We start from the raw sequence: 16,601 nt of genomic DNA, 5'->3' as shown, positions 1-16,601 counted from the left end.
TTTCTAAATAATATTACACTTTAATTGCATTGCATGTTTAAACATTTTTAAATATATAGCACCTTTATATTTATAAATAAATATACGTTTGACAAATTTTCACACAGTTATACTGTTTCAAACTCAAAAATACTGGAAATAAATTGCCTATATATGCGTGTATATAAAAATGGGCAAGAAACAAAGAATACATACAAACTTACAAACTCAACAAAAAAATAAACATAACAAATAAATAGACATACTATAGGATATAGGGACAGAGAGTATGCCTTCATCCGAAACAAACAAGAATTTGACAGAAGAGAGATATTTCGATATATAATCCGTTGCTTTTTCTGTCAAAGTTTCTTGAATGTCAGTTTATGAACTAAGTTTACGGTAAAATTCTTTCTTTCAATAAATGTCAAAATTACATTCTGGAATACAACAGTGTTTTCATCCTCTATTTGTAGCTTGGAGCAATGTTTAGTAAGATAGTAATCCTACACCAACATTCAAAAATGAATACCTTTATTCAATACAAAGAAAATATACAGTGCGTCCATAAAGTAACATATAAATTCATTATTTCATAAACCTGTGACTTTAAGGAAAAATCATGAAACAGGTCGATTTTTATTTTTAAATTTCGATTTTCTGGCATATATACTATACTAGTGACGTCATTCATCTGGGCGTGATGACGTAATCGATGATTTTTTTAAATGAGAATAGGTATCATGTGAAAGCTCATTTGAAAGGGTATTGAATTCTCTATTCACTAATATAAACATTAACATAATTATTTATACAGGGTGTTGAAAAAAAAATTTAAATAAATTAATTGAGACAAAAAAAGAATGTATATAATTTATTTAATTCTTAATACGTTTTATTGTGGTCAGAAAACAGAAAAAAATGATTATTTGACAGATAAAAATATTGTTTTTGGCTTAAATTTAATGTTAAAGCTGCCACCCATCTTACTCTTGGCAATTTGAATATTTCGTTTAAGCGAAAATCAATGTTTATTTTTCAAATAAATTTTTTTTCTGTTTTCTGACAGCAGTAAAATGTATTTAGAATTAAATAAATTGAATACATTCATCTTTTGTGTCAATTAATTTAATTTAAAAAAAAATTTTGGACACCGTATAAATAATTATATTAATGTTTATATTAGTGAATAGATATTTAAGTACCCTTTCAAATGAGCTATCACATGACACCTATTCTCATTTAAAAAAAATCATCGATTACGTCATCACGCCCAGATTTATGTCGTCACTAATATAAAAATATATGCCAAAAAATCGTAATTTAAAAATTAAAATCGCCTGTTTCGGGATTTTTCTTCAAAGTCGCCGCTTTACAAAATAATGAATTTATGCGTTACTTTATGGACGCACTGTAGAATGACTTGTTAAGCAATAATATATCTAGATCGGAAGATAGATTTTTAGTAAACTGAAGGCTCAAATGACTGAAAGGGAATTAATTAAGAGGAAACAGTAGCGATTAACAGGTAGCAAAAACGCGTTCCAAGATTGCGGCTGTAATTTTGAATATTTTTTCGAGATATTTGGCACACGTATACGTAATATAATAAAGAATGGCGGTACAGAGCCCAATTTGAAAAATATATTAATATGTGGAAATTACTGTGTAATTAAATACAATATTAAAAAGATGTTTACCTGTACCGCCATTAAGAAGAACAAAAAAATACACTTTCTTCAAATAAACTTTTTTATCCGATGTCTAGATTTTGTGTCATTTTGGAACTACTAAAATTTTTTATTTCATTAGTAGTTCCAAAATGACACAAAATCTAGGCATCGGATAAAAAAGTTTATTTGAAGAAAGTGTATTTTTTTGTTCTTCTTAATGGCGGTACAGGCTCGTTTTTTTAATTGTGTATTTAATTACAGAGTAATTTCCACATATTAATATATTTTCAAATTGGGCTTTGTACCGCTATTCTTTATTATATTAAGAATACGTATGCCAAATATCTCGAAAAATATTCAAAATTACAGCCGCAATCTTGGAACGCGTTTTTGCTACATGTTGATCGCTACTGTTTCCTCTTAAGTATAAACCAAGTGATGTCAACCTACAGAATACTAACAATTTAGACGTCTATGGATCTCGAGAAATTCGACGATATCTTTGGCATCAATTTGACATATCGTTTGTTTATTTCTTAAAGGAACTGTCTAACAGGCTTCTATCCTGTGTTATCTGCAGATTTGGTACCTCTAGCTTCCAATAAGAAGCTATGTACCAAGTTTTAAGACACATATAAACATGTATCATTTAAAATACAAGAATAGAGAAGATAAGTCTTGACATTTTTTGATAGAAAAAATTGCCAAAAAGAAATTCATAATAAATTAAATGTATGATATAAATCCATTATTAAATAAATCACATTCACAAACATATAACCTATTGCAAAATGTATTTTAACACAAAAGATTATATATTTTATTCCTGTTTGTTCGTGTATAGTCCTGTCCAAATCAATTTCCAAATTTGTTTATCGGTGACATCTAAAACAATTTTTTTTATAAAAACCAGACCAATCTTATACATGCTGACGACTGATTCATTCAACAGAAAGGTAAGCAAACATGAACACACTGGTAAAAATGGATTTAACCCAAAGATTTTGATGTTCTGCAATCCACAATATTTTCTTTTAAGAACCAGAATTTTGAATCCTAATACTAGGATGCTAATATTTTCATATGATTTGAGAGGATGTTAAAATTAATATTAACTGTCAGATATTTGCGATACAAAAAAGATAACCGATGTAGAAAATCGTTGCAAATTTTACGGTAACAGTATGAAATGTTGAACATTTACATAAGACTGAAGAAATAGAAGAATTTAGAAAAATGTGACCGATGGCTTTACGTGCCCCCCGAAACACGGTGACGGCTGGTATCATTTTTAGAAATGAAAATATTGTTGCTGCCAAAAATCGAACCCTTGCGATATTGGCTTAGAAAGCTAGTATTCTAGCCGCTAAGCTACGGATGAATTGAAATCGATATCGATCGTAGATAATGATATTTTGTTATAAAATATACTTCACTGACTGGGCTATAATGAACAAAGAGAATAATTCAATAATGAAATTAAATACTCTAGTTTATATGAAAGCTTTAAATTTGCTCGAATTGTGATTGCAAAGCCTCTCAAATTTGTGTAAACATAATTTTTTAACAATCAAACATTAAAACAAATCAAATACATTCATGGAATCTCTACTTTTGTGTTAAAATACGCAAAACATATTGTTTGAACATATTTTTCATGAAAATTTATTTAGAACTGTACATTGCGAGTAAAAAATTTAATAAATTAATAAACATGGAATGGAAAATAATAAAATACTAATGGGATGACTTGAAATTTCACAACAAACAATATGATTATTACAAAATAAATTATTCTATGGTTTCTATTTACAAAACCTGCTAAGGCGAATTATGAAAATATTAACAATAATTTAATTTAAGCTTTTAAGTCTTTCTTTTCCACACAGTCTAAAACAAGAACACAGAACTTTTTCTAAGAGATAACATACCTTTTTCTTTTAGATACCTACAGGGAAATATTTCCATATATCATAGATTAACAATATTTTAAACTCGATCATAATAAATATTTTGTTAAATTTCTAACAAAACAACAACCGTGTTTAAAATCGGAGAAAAAAGTGGTACATATATATTGTGACTGGTTGAGCCAGTTGGATAGCTCAGATTGTACAAAGTTTAAATACGAACCAAAGTCCCGGATGTTAAAACACCCGGATGTTTAAACACACAGATGTGAAATACATCCAGATGAAACTGCAAAGATCTCCTCAACAACCTGGCAAAAGACAATAAAGTGTCTTTAATATGGGTGCTGGGTCATGAAGGGGCGCATGGGAACAAACGAGCAGATATGTTGGCAAAACAAGACTCGAGAAAAACCTTTGTAGGCCCAGAACCTTTTTGTGGCATCACTAAAGATGCTACGAAAAACGAGATTCAGAAATGGCTGATAAGGAATCATCAAAAGAAATGGAGAACCACTCAAGGGCAAATCCAGACTAAAAAAAAAGAATGTCTGTGTACTTTGTACACACGTAAGAAGTTATACTTCTATTATATGATTCCAACGAAATTAATATGTGCTTTAAACAGTTTATTTATATTTTATTTAAATATTAAACTAATTTTAATACTTACTACTTTCCAAAAATTTTTATTAAAACAATACCAAAAATTAAAAAAATTAAAAATAAAAGAATAAAACACACACAAACATATTGAAAAAATGTCACAAAGAAATGATTTCTGAACAATGATTGTTGGCAAAAATTTTAACTAAATACGCATTTTCTGAAAAAAAAGTATATAACAAATATACTTACAATCATAAAATGTATAAAAAAATAAAAACTTGCATTGGGATTCGAACCCGCGTTTATTCGGGAGCTTAGGAATTGAAGTCGAAGACTCCACTCATTTAGCCACTTACACGTACCTATCATGTGCGAAGATAAGCTGACTGAACGTTTTACTGTTTGACAGTTCTGAAATTAATCAAATTAGTTTGATTTTTGTGGAATTAAAATATTAAAATACAACAAAACATAGAGTAAGAAAACAATATATTAGATGAAGATTGGTAGAAATTTTGTTGGTAATCATTTTATATAAATCAAAGCATTACCTACTAGATAGGCACATACAGTTTCCAAACAGGTACCTATGTAATTTTTTATTACAATACTGAAACATTTACAATAATTACGTACCTGTTGCTTTTAAAAAATATTTAAAAAGTCACTACAATTATAAACTTACTTTTTTATCTGTCCTCACAACAATAAAAACTAATATACACAACATTTATCCATAACCGACATATTGAACACTTGTTGATAGGTCATTGTAATTACCCAATCAGAGCCCGTAGAACGTTTGAGCTGCGCTCAGGACCAAGACTTTCGATGAATTCGAGCACATATAAATTTACTCCCAACGCGCCTAAAGAAGTATAACTTCATAAATAATATTGATAAGAATATTGATAAAAAACTCTCGAACAGCATGCTGAACCTCAATAAACGAGAGATCAAAACGGTCACTGAAATGACTGGACATTTCGTTTAAGAAACCACCTGCAAAAACTAGGTAAGTGAATAAACCATGGTGCAGAAAGTGCGAAATGGAAGAAAGGCTGTCATACGCATACTATGCCATTGCAGTGTGCTAAGTGATGTAAGGCAGAAATTTACTGGTCACCTGAGGTTTGAACCAGAAGAGATCCTAAAACTATCAATGAGAAAACTTTTGGCCTTCGTTGAGGCCACAGAACGTATTAGAGTTTAAGGAAAAAACAGAGTATGGTACAAAGGGCTTGTGACAAAGTGCAAGAGACTAACGAGTCACGTCATCTTAGAAGAAGAAGGAGAAAAGCACCCAGATTTTAAAACATACTCGCAAATTTTGCAGTCAAAATATACACTTTTGGAATACTTCCTTTGTGTAAATTTTACTGAACGATCAGTTGAAGCATTGTTTATATCAAGTACTATTTCTTAGCAATACTGATATCGGACAATGTAATCTTACAATGTATTCTTACTTTTAAATTTAAATAAAAAAAAAACTATTATCATTACAGAGTCATAGAAGACAAAAATAGAAATCACAACTGAAAGAACTGTGACCACTTCAATTAAGTGAGATGACATTACTATATAAAGAAGGTCCTGGTAAAACACGGGAAACATCTTTCTGGGAAAATAAATTACACGAAGCTCAAACAGTGCAGTTTAGTCTTTTATACCATTAAATTCTTTTAGTTTGCAATCCCCGTGGGTATCTAAAAGGCATATCTATTTTTTGTAAAATATCTTAAAAAGATAACATTTCTATTCGTGTAAAGTATCTACAGATATAGCGACATTTCTTCTATTCGACAAGCTTCTACTGGAGGACATCCTTGTAGTAATATCCTCCAACAAGTAATTCAAAATTTTTATTTCGCTCCCTTGGGGCGGAGCTCTTCTTTGAGCTTCTTTCACGTCATGTAAGGCACTTTCGTATTTGTTTTGATCCAATTTAGCTTTCGCTCTGGCGTAGTATGCTTCGTAAGATTCTGGTTTTAATTCTATAACGAGATTTGCCAATTCAATGGCTTCTTGAGATTCCTAAAAAGTAAATAATATTTAATAATTACTAAAGATATAATAATAAAAAAAGTGAAAAATAATAGAGTTATGGCACGATGAAAGATGAAAGAGTTATGGCACGATTTAAGAAAAATATTAGTCTAAATAGATCCACTAACAAGTAACTTTTCTTGTAATACCATATCCTCAAGGGACGTTGACGATCATTCTACCATAAAAAAGTTTATGCATGGCTCTGAATATTTCGAATGATGACCAGTCCAGTTTTTTCTTCTTTGCTTCCACTCCATACAACAGATAATAATCAAGACATTGAAGTCTAGATTTGATATTAAAGCGTAGATTGCAGAACATTTACACACCATGTAAAATTTTAGAGCTTAGAAACCCCAACGGGCGATCATGGCCCTCCCCAGTCAGCATATTTTCTTCCGTCTTCTTTTTTGATTTTTTTATTATTTCCCTATATTCTTCTTCATGTACCATGTCCTTTCAGAACGTTGGTTACCATCATAGCTATCCTAATTTTATTCACTGCCACCCTAAATAGCATGCTTGTATCAACACCATACCAATCTCGCAAGTTCTTCAACCATGAAGTTCTTCTTCGTCCTGGACCGCATTTGCCTGCTATTTTTCCTTGCATAATATTTTGTAGCAACCTATATTTGGGACCTCTCATTACATGTCCGAAGTACTCCAGCTTTCTCTGCTTGATGCTTTTTATGATCTCAGTAGTTTTGCTGAGACGTTCTAGTATTGTGGAGTTTCGAATCTTCTCCACCCAGGAAACTTTTAAAATTCTTCTATAGCACCAGATTTCGAAAGCCTCAAGGCGATTTAGATCGATTTTATTCACAGTCCAGGACTCGATACCATAAAGTAAGACCGAGAACACGTAGCAGCGAAGTAGGCGGGTCCAAAATGCCAATTTTAGGTCTCTGTTACATAACACCTTGGACATCCTTCTAAAAGCGGCTCTAGCCTGCTCTATCCTAGATCTAATTTCGCCGTGACTTTCTGCGTTACAATTTAGTTGCTGTCCAAGGTAAACGATTTTATCAACTTGCTCAAGTTTGGTATTATTTACATATATAGACGGTTTTATATGCTGCTCTTTACTTATTACGAGTATTTTGGTTTTCCGTATGTTCAGATCCAGACCTGCCTCCCTACAACTCTCAACGACACTATCAAGTAGTGTTTGCAGATCTTCTTGACTAGAAGCTAGGAGTACTGTATCGTCCGCATATCGCAAATTATTGATGACTTCACCGTTCACAAGTATTCCTTCTTGTTTTTTAGAAAGAGCTTTTCTGAAAATTCTTTCGGAGTAAACGTTGAAAAGCAGTGATGACAAGAGGCATCCCTGCCGTACTCCTCTTTTAATATTAAGAGCCTGTGATTCCACACCATCTACTAAAACTGATGTTGTTTGATTCCAATATAAATTTGCAATTATTCGAACATCTCTGCCGTCCAAGCCTATGTCTTTTAGAGCTTCGATCAATATAGAGTGCTTAACACGATCAAACGCCTTTTGGAAATCAATAAAACAACAGTATATGTCTACAGATATATCTCGACATCGTTGAGCAAGTACGTTCATTCCAAACAATGCCTCTCTCGTTCCAAACCCGTTATCTCCCTATGCCTTTTCCTATCTTCCTAACAATTTGAAATATGTTTCATAGCAATGTATGGTACAGTTTAGTCCATGAATATACGACTGTTTTGGAATCGCGATAACAAATATTTTACTATGTAGCAACAAGAAGTACGAAAGTAAATTGAAATAATTATTAGAGCATATAGAGCTATTAGAGCAATTATAATTATTCCAATAGGAAGGATCTAAGTACTGTCAGTTTACCATAATTTAGTACTGATTTTAATTTCAAACAGTGTGTTTGTGTATTGAAGCCAAAAATTAAGGATTCAAAAATTAAGAATAAGAATTCGGAATTTTGTTATGTTTTTGTTCTACTAATTGAGTATTCTACTAAAAATGTACACAATTCCATCACTTACAACCGTATTTTAAACATTGGGAGCATTTACTATGGTACATTTCAGCACATTTGACCATTTCAATCGATACTTTCATACCAAATTCAAAACATTCGTATAATCATGAAATAGACTGTGTGTGTTATGTTCGTTAGCTGATCACTTTTAGTTGGAGTAATTTTGTTTTCTATACTCATCTTCTTCAGCCTATTTGCATCAATTCCCGGACAAAGCCTCCACCTGAGTTCCACACTGTTCTATGTTTTGTGCTATTTGATGCCAGTTTAGTTAGAGTAATTTTGTTTTTTATATTCATCTTCTCCTTCAGTCTGTTTGCATCCACTCCTGGACAAAGCCTCCACCTGAGTTCCACACTCTTCCCTGTTTTGTGCTATTTGATGCCAGTTTCTCCACACTTTTGCTTTGATGTCGTCTATAGGTATTCCATTCCATGAATATACGGCTGTTTTGAAATCGGTATGAACGTATTGATTTAAATGGTCCAATGTGCTGAATTGTATAATAGTAACTGCTCCCAATTTTTAAAATACTGTTATGGCAGATATAAACCATAGACTTAAATATTAAGTCATATGTAAGTCTAAGACCATTTCTTTTCATTTATCTATATCTAAAATAATAGATTTCTTTTTATTACAATTGTAGTAATAAATAGTGTAATATCAAAGAAACCTTAAACCGATACATGCCGATACCCTCCGGCAGGCCTCTTTAGCGCTTACGTTTCACCGGAACCCAACCCAAATGTCTAATGAAGACATTTGGATTTAATCGACGTCACTGTATTAGTATGAGCGTTTTCGTAAAAAAAGAGATTAAATTTCACAATAAATTTTGTAAATATCTGAACATGTACTTATACATACAGTGAGGACGTTTGAGTTGGAATAAATTCATTTTCTCGAGAATGGGCGTCTCTGGAGATAAATCCCGAAACAGGTCGATTTTTATTTTTAAATTCAAATTTTTTGGTATATATATCATACTAGTGACGTCATCCATCTGGGCGTGATGGCGTAATCGATATTTTTTTAAATGAGAATAGAGGCCGTGTGATAGCTCATTCGAAAGGCTATTCAATTTTGTATTCACTAATATAAACATTAACATAATTATTTATACAGGGTGCCCAAAACAAAATTTTTGAATTAAATTTATTGAGACAAAAAGAAGAATGTATGATGTAATTTATTTATAGGTAATTTATTCATAGGTAATTTATTTAATGCAAAATACATTTTACTGCAGTCAGAAAACAGAAAAAAAATATTAATTTGAAAAACAAACATTGCTTTTCGCTTAAATTAAATGTTCAAACTGCTAAGAGGCTGGGGGGTGGCAACTTTAATATTGAATTTAAGCGAAAAACAATAGTTATTTATCAAATAAACATTTCTTTCCTGTTTTAGGACAACAGTAAAACGTATTTCGAGTTAAATAAATTATATACATTCTTCTTTTTTCTCAATTAATTTAATTCAAAAAAAAAATTTTTGGTCACCCTGTATAAATAATTATGTTAATGTTTATATTAGTGAATAGAGAATTGAATAACCTTTCGAATGAGCTATCATGCGATTCCTATTCTCATTTAAAAAAATCATCGATTACGTCATCACACCCAGATGGATGACGTCACTAGTATGATATATATGCCAAAAAATTTAAATTTAAAAATAAAAATCGACCTGTTTCGGTATTTAGCTCCAGAGTCGCCCATTCTCGAGAAAATGAATGTATTCCAACTCAAACGTCCTCACTGTATAATTAAAGTAACTGAAAAAATTTAGTTATTAAAGTTATTAAAAATAAAAAAATTTTCAGTTAACATATATTTATTTTTTCCCTTCAACGGACACCTCCGTTAAACGGACATTTTATGCGGAACAACTACTCATTCAAGGGAGAGGTAACTGTATTTGAAATTAGATTTTAGTTTGACATACTAAATTATGTCGACAGTATTCTTCTAGTTAAATCTTCTACCTTCGTCCTACTAATCAACTATTTTCAATGGGAAATAAGCCACAATTTTACCAAAAAAATGATTTTATTATGATTTACTATGGAGTCTCTAGCGCGAGAATTTTACTGCCACAGTTGTATTTTGTTGTATTTTTAAAGACAGATCACATGCTATGATTTTTTGTGGCGGATATTCTTGAGTTGGGTTGATTTCATGTAATCAAATGAACTATCTTTTAGTAAAGTCGTCCCAGGAACGCAACTCATCAATATTGGCAATATAATTTTTAAGTCTTCTACTTTAAAATGTATAATACATGTCTGAATTGCCGATATCAATGAGTCAGATTAAATAAATTATTAGAAGAATTTTTTACTAAAGAACAACATTTTTAAAAATGAATAACCATTTTCAATTTCGTTGCAAAACGAAAATACAGCCGAACCATATTCCAGTCCAATCAGAGAGTGCTGCAAGCACCTCTACCAGTTTCGAAACTTATTAGTCTCTCATCAGGAGGCACATATGCTGCTCTCCCTGATCCAACCAAAACAAACCCCAGCGTGCAGTCCCGAATCGCAACGAACGAAATGGCATAGATGCCCTAGCGGCAACTGCTAGCAAAAGACTAAGTTTTCACTCTAATGGCATACAACATATCCCACCAGAATGAAAACAATGGGAACCTTCTCTGGTTACACCTCCGAGGCTTCTACAATTTGCAAGCCATACGGATGCTGAGACTAAGGAAGATGAGGGAATTCTACAATTTACAATTCACGTCACATCTGCTCAGCATCCGTATGGCTTGCAAATTGTAGAAGCCTCGGAGGTGTAACCAGAGAAGGTTCCCATTGTTTTCATTCTGGTGGGATATGTTATATGCCATTAGAGTGAAAACTTAGTCTTTTGCTAGCAGTTGCCGCTAGGGCATCTATGCCATTTCGTTCGTTGCGATTCAGGACTGCACGCTGGGGTTTGTTTTGGTTGGATCAGGGAGAGCAGCATATGTGCCTCCTGATGAGAGACTAATAAGTTTCGAAACCGGTAGAGGTGCTTGCAGCACTCTCTGATTGGACTGGAATATGGTTCGGCTGTATTTTCGTTTTGCAACGAAATTGAAAATGGTTATTCATTTTTGATTTACATTTACTCTGTGTGGAGTATGAAGGGAACCAGTCTCGTTGGAACTTTACCGCGCTGAGCAGATGTGACGTGAATTGTAAATTGTAGAATTCCCTCATCTTCCTTAGTCTCAGCATCCGTATGGCTTGCAAATTGTAGAAGCCTCGGAGGTGTAACCAGAGAAGGTTCCCATTGTTTTCATTCTGGTGGGATATGTTGTATGCCATTAGAGTGAAAACTTAGTCTTTTGCTAGCAGTTGCCGCTAGGGCATCTATGCCATTTCGTTCGTTGCAATTCGGGACTGCACGCTGGGGTTTGTTTTGGTTGGATCAGGGAGAGCAGCATATGTGCCTCCTGATGAGAGACTAATAAGTTTCGAAACCGGTAGAGGTGCTTGCAGCACTCTCTGATTGGACTGGAATATGGTTCGGCTGTATTTTCGTTTTGCAACGAAATTGAAAATGGTTATTCATTTTTGATTTACATTTACTCTGTGTGGAGTATGAAGGGAACCAATTCCCTCATCTTCCTTAGTCTCAGCATCCGTATGGCTTGCAAATTGTAGAAGCCTCGGAGGTGTAACCAGAGAAGGTTCCCATTGTTTTCATTCTGGTGGGATATGTTGTATGCCATTAGAGTGAAAACTTAGTCTTCAACAACATTTTTGTTTAATTTAGTATTATTTTGTATTTTGACAACGACACCCGACTTGGGCGTCGAAACGATAATAAAATCATTTTTTTGGTAAAATTGTGGCTTATTTCCCATTGAAAATAGTTGATTATAAAAATGCCACAAAGAAATAGCTTCAGAACAACATTCGTCCTACTTCGTACGCCCTCATCGCGTGTATTTTTTAAGTGAGTTGGGTGTTTTCCAGAGTATCAAGACAGTAAAGATGATTAACGCCTGGGTCGGAGTTTCACAACACAAACGAATGACATCAAAATATGAGGAATCTGATTTGGTTTGATCACCGGTAAAAAACTAGTCATGGGAATTCTGAAACTCTAGAAATTAACAAAGAATGCGTACGGCAAATTTTATGTAGTTCAAAGACACAAACAGCATCTGCAAATTTTGCATTGTGTCCCAAGGGGTCTCTAGCCAAATATAGCCAGTGTTGGACCATCCTCTCATTCGCTTGATCTTGCGCCATGTGACTTTTTATATAATGAAATCTGCATTAATGGGAACATCATATGAGTCAGTTGAAGTTGTTAAATACAGAACAGCACGCGTACTGGAGGAGCTGAGAGCAGAACACTTTCAGCACTATTTCGAACAACGGAAGATTCATATGGAGCGTTGTAGGGATAAATAATTGGTATATAAATAAATAACATATAAATATATCTACATCTACTTACCCCTAATTTCCTTTTGCATCTAGAGAAGTTTAACAAAAAGTTTATCTTAAGTTGTTTGAAGGTTTTATTATGTTCATCTTGGTCTTCAGTTGGGAACTTCTTTAAGGCATATTGGTATCGATGAGCTGCTTCCTTTAGCCTGCTCTTGCGGTATAGAATATTACCATCTTCGAGCAACTTGTTTAAAAGTATCAACCTGAAAAAATACCGTACACATTGTAAAATCTCGAACAATGCTAAAATAATTAGTTGTATTAAAATAAATTTTAAAATAGTTGAAACTGTTGTGTTTTATAGGAAAAGCATTGAGCCAAGACGATGTTCTAGTTCCTAAAATATTTATAACTATTCTTAAATAAGCATATGGGAAAGAAATGCGAGAATTGAAAAAGTACGCGAATACAAAAAAGCTCAAGATATCCCACATTGTGGAGGTGACCAAAGTGATTAAGGTAGCAAGAATTTGACGATGTTTTATTACGAAGACAAGAAATATGAGATAAATAAAATAAAAATCTTACATTATGTCTGGTTTTCCATGTGCCATACTCCACGTTGCAGGTCCCAATTTTGCACCCTTCTTCAGAAAACAGTGAATAACTTGAACATTTCTACAGCCAATAGCTCGATCTAATGGCCTCATTCCGCTAATGTCAACATGTTCAATCGTGGCTCCGCGATCAATTAAAAACTGCACTAGAGCTTGATTTCCATGAAACGCAGCTAGATCTAACGGAATTCGACCAGACTTATCAGGATTATTAATCGCTGCACCTCGTTCCAAGAGACACTGAGCTACTTGTAGTTTTCCTCTTAAACAAGCCCAAGCTAGGGGTGCCAGGCCTTCTTTATCCTCTTTATTTATATCAGCACCTTAAAAAATATATACTTTAGAGATCTTAAAACATTTATTGTTATAAATTACAAAAATTACAAATAATATTAATAGACCGGGAGATATTATACAGAAGTTTAGCCACGATTTTCTAAGTCCTGCCTTTCGCAATACTGGAAGGGTAGTCGAAGTACTTACAATCTGTGGAAACATCCACAAATTTCCTGTGACATTTTCCTGTAAAAACTAGATTTTCCCAAAAAGTAAAAATAGGGTTTTGCGATGAATTTCTGAGTCCTGCCATATCCGTAGAATGACAGGATACTATCGATTTTATGAAGAAAATTTTTTGGGCAGGAGGATTGCAAACGGGCTAACGGAGTATATATGTATACAAACATGTAAGGAAAATAATGAAATTTTCATGATTTTCTGGGTTCTGCCAACTAAATAAATTAAACATATTTATTTCAAAATGATCAAAAAAAAATTGGCATGACGTCTCCTAATGTTTAAGTATACTTGCCGCTTGGAAAATGTTCACCCTGATTCCGTGATTTTCTGAGTCCTGTCTTTAAAAAGTTTAATACTCAAATGCAATCAATACTTTTTCGGTGCTCGGCAGGAAGGTTAAGCGGTTCTAGTAAGACGGCAGAAGTCCTAGATTTGTGAGAAAATTCGTGAAAAATTCCACGATGTTCTGAGTCATGCCATTTTGCATATGTTTCAAGAATCTTAATATAAGTCTATTTAAAAAGAGGCAGGATGGTTTTATAGTTATTTCGTATATAGGGTGAGGCATTAGTGTGACAAAGTCCAATTACTCGTTTGTCGTAAGAGATACGAAAAAAAGTTATTTAGGTAAAACGTGGGGCAAAGATAGGATCATAATTTAAAAATATTTTCAAATATACAGGGCTACCCGTATTGACAGGGCGACACAAACTTATGTTTTTTTTTTAAATGGAACACCCTGTATATAATTTTAAGATTCCTAAGATCATTTTCAGACAATTTAACACAATTCACCTAATCCAAAAAGTTTCCTAAGGGAGCTAGAGCTCTTTGAAGATGGCGCCTTGTAATTAGTTTTTTTTTTATATCTCCAGAATGCTTCCATTTCGATACACAAAAACTGGTCCGCCTTTTTATCTTCCAGAGATAAATCGGTTCCATCAATTGCGAATCTCTAGTACCGGTCATAGGAGTAAGTTTTGAGTAGGACATCGGTTATTTTATCGCATAAATTTTTTGTCTTTAACTTTTAAGCATTTTTGACACTACATATATTATTAAATTGTGAGGTATTCTAGTACTAAAAGGTACTCTTGCTTTAAGTCGGTAGGATGCACCGTTTTCTAGAAAAATCAATTTTAAAATTTTTCGTATTTTGAATATAAGAAAAATTTGAATAAAAAAAATAAAAAAACGGTGTTATCGACTTAAAGCAAGAGTAACTTTTAGTACTAGAATACCTCATAATTTAATATTCTACTGTAAAAAATGCTTAAAAATTAAAGCAAGTTATGAGATTTCGTTGATCTACCCAAGACGGACGCCTATGACCGATGCTAGAAATTCACAATTGATAAAATCGTAAAAAGAGAAATAAACGTACCAGTTTTCGTTTTTCTAAACAGTTTTTTTTATTTTTTTTTTCAAATTCAAAAACCGCAAAATTTTTCAAATCGATTTTTCTAGAACCTGGCGTATCCTACCAACTTAAGGTTGATCTGAACCCCCCCAAAAATAAACTACACATTCAAAAAATTTGAAAAAAATTGAGAAGGTATATGTGATCACTAGAAGTATTTTGACAAATTTTGAGCAAACTTCATGTTTTCGTTTTCGAAAAAACTCAAAAAAACTCCTTTTTTCAAGTATAAAGCGGGAAAACTAAACATACAATTTTGTTAATTTTCTTACAGCATAAAGATATAATCCTAGGAAATATTTATGAATTTTTTTAAAATTTTTGAATTTACAGTTTTGCCACAGTAGGAAAAAATAATATGTTTCGGCTTATAATAAAGCTGCCGGTAAGAAATTGGATAAAATTTCAATAAAAACATATATAAAACTGTAACAATGGAAAATATTTCCAATAAAATGTTGAATATTTTTTCCTAAACATATGAAAAATCTCGTTAAACAAGAATTATATCTTGAATTGCCGCTAAGAATTTGTGCCGCCATGACATTGCGCCATCTACACCATCGGTAATATTTATGTTCGATAGATAGCAGTGCCTTCCGCTTCAATCGCGTCACACAGAACTTTATCCGAACAGCGTTGCCATATCAATTACTTTGTACAACAAAATGTTTTAATGTTAGTAGGTAATATAAGCCTACTACTTAACGTCTATTTATAACGCATCAACGTGACCTTCTGAAATTAATTTAACTACTTTTGTTGAAATATTTTCAGTCCCCTTGGCCGTATTAGATTTTGATATATTTAGGGCCGGTACTTTCTGTTTCGATTAAACCCTAGTTGGCAATTGGCATTTTAATGTTTTTAAGTACCATAAAGTTGTCTTTTTTTATTTGTATTTTTTCATGTATCTCTGAAGCTTTGTATTTGACTATATTTTGAATTGGAATTGGAGCATAGTCTTCATTTGTCTATTGGCATTTTAATGTTTTTAAGTACCATAAAGTTGTCTTTTTTTATTTGTATTTTTTCATGTATCTCTGAAGCTTTGTATTTGACTATATTTTGAATTGGAATTGGAGCATAGTCTTCATTTGTCAAATAGTGTTTCTAATAACTACCATCCATGATATTTCTCTTTTGTCGCACTTTTATGTTTATTAAAGATTTTAATTGAAATTATTACTTTATCTTTAAAATTTTCATTGTCCATTACTTTTTGCATTTGTGGTGAGCTAAATTTAAGGGAAAACAATTGGACGATATGTAAATAGATATGGAGTAAGAGCAGTAAATGACCACTTCTAAAATTAATTGAGGAGAGGTTAAAAATATTTTCACCTTCATATTAAAAATAAAAAAGGATCAATATACAAGGAATAATAGGTAACAATCAATTTTAAAAATCTTACATCTATATTGATTT

At 32.5% G+C, this 16,601-nt stretch overlaps 1 protein-coding gene across 7 annotated transcripts in view; it reads right to left on the bottom strand.

Annotated features, from left to right (window-relative positions):
* Positions 1 to 16,601, bottom strand: part of LOC114330581 (protein TANC2) — a 632,990-nt gene continuing 616,389 nt past the window's right edge. For all 7 annotated transcript variants that reach the window (XM_050645525.1, XM_028279976.2, XM_050645528.1 and 4 more), the window contains 3 exons: positions 13,205 to 13,556; positions 12,684 to 12,879; positions 1 to 6,208 (listed from right to left, as the gene is read on the bottom strand). In XM_050645525.1, coding sequence (XP_050501482.1) covers positions 5,930 to 6,208; positions 12,684 to 12,879; positions 13,205 to 13,556 — 827 coding nt within the window. In that variant the 3' untranslated portion in view covers positions 1 to 5,929. The remainder of the gene's footprint in view (positions 6,209 to 12,683; positions 12,880 to 13,204; positions 13,557 to 16,601) is intronic.

Source organism: Diabrotica virgifera, chromosome 3 (assembly GCF_917563875.1).
Source record: "Diabrotica virgifera virgifera chromosome 3, PGI_DIABVI_V3a".
NCBI classification, from domain to species: domain Eukaryota; kingdom Metazoa; phylum Arthropoda; class Insecta; order Coleoptera; family Chrysomelidae; genus Diabrotica; species Diabrotica virgifera.
The sequence above is the reverse complement of the archived record's forward strand: the minus strand, read 5'-3'. Positions and strand labels throughout refer to the sequence as shown.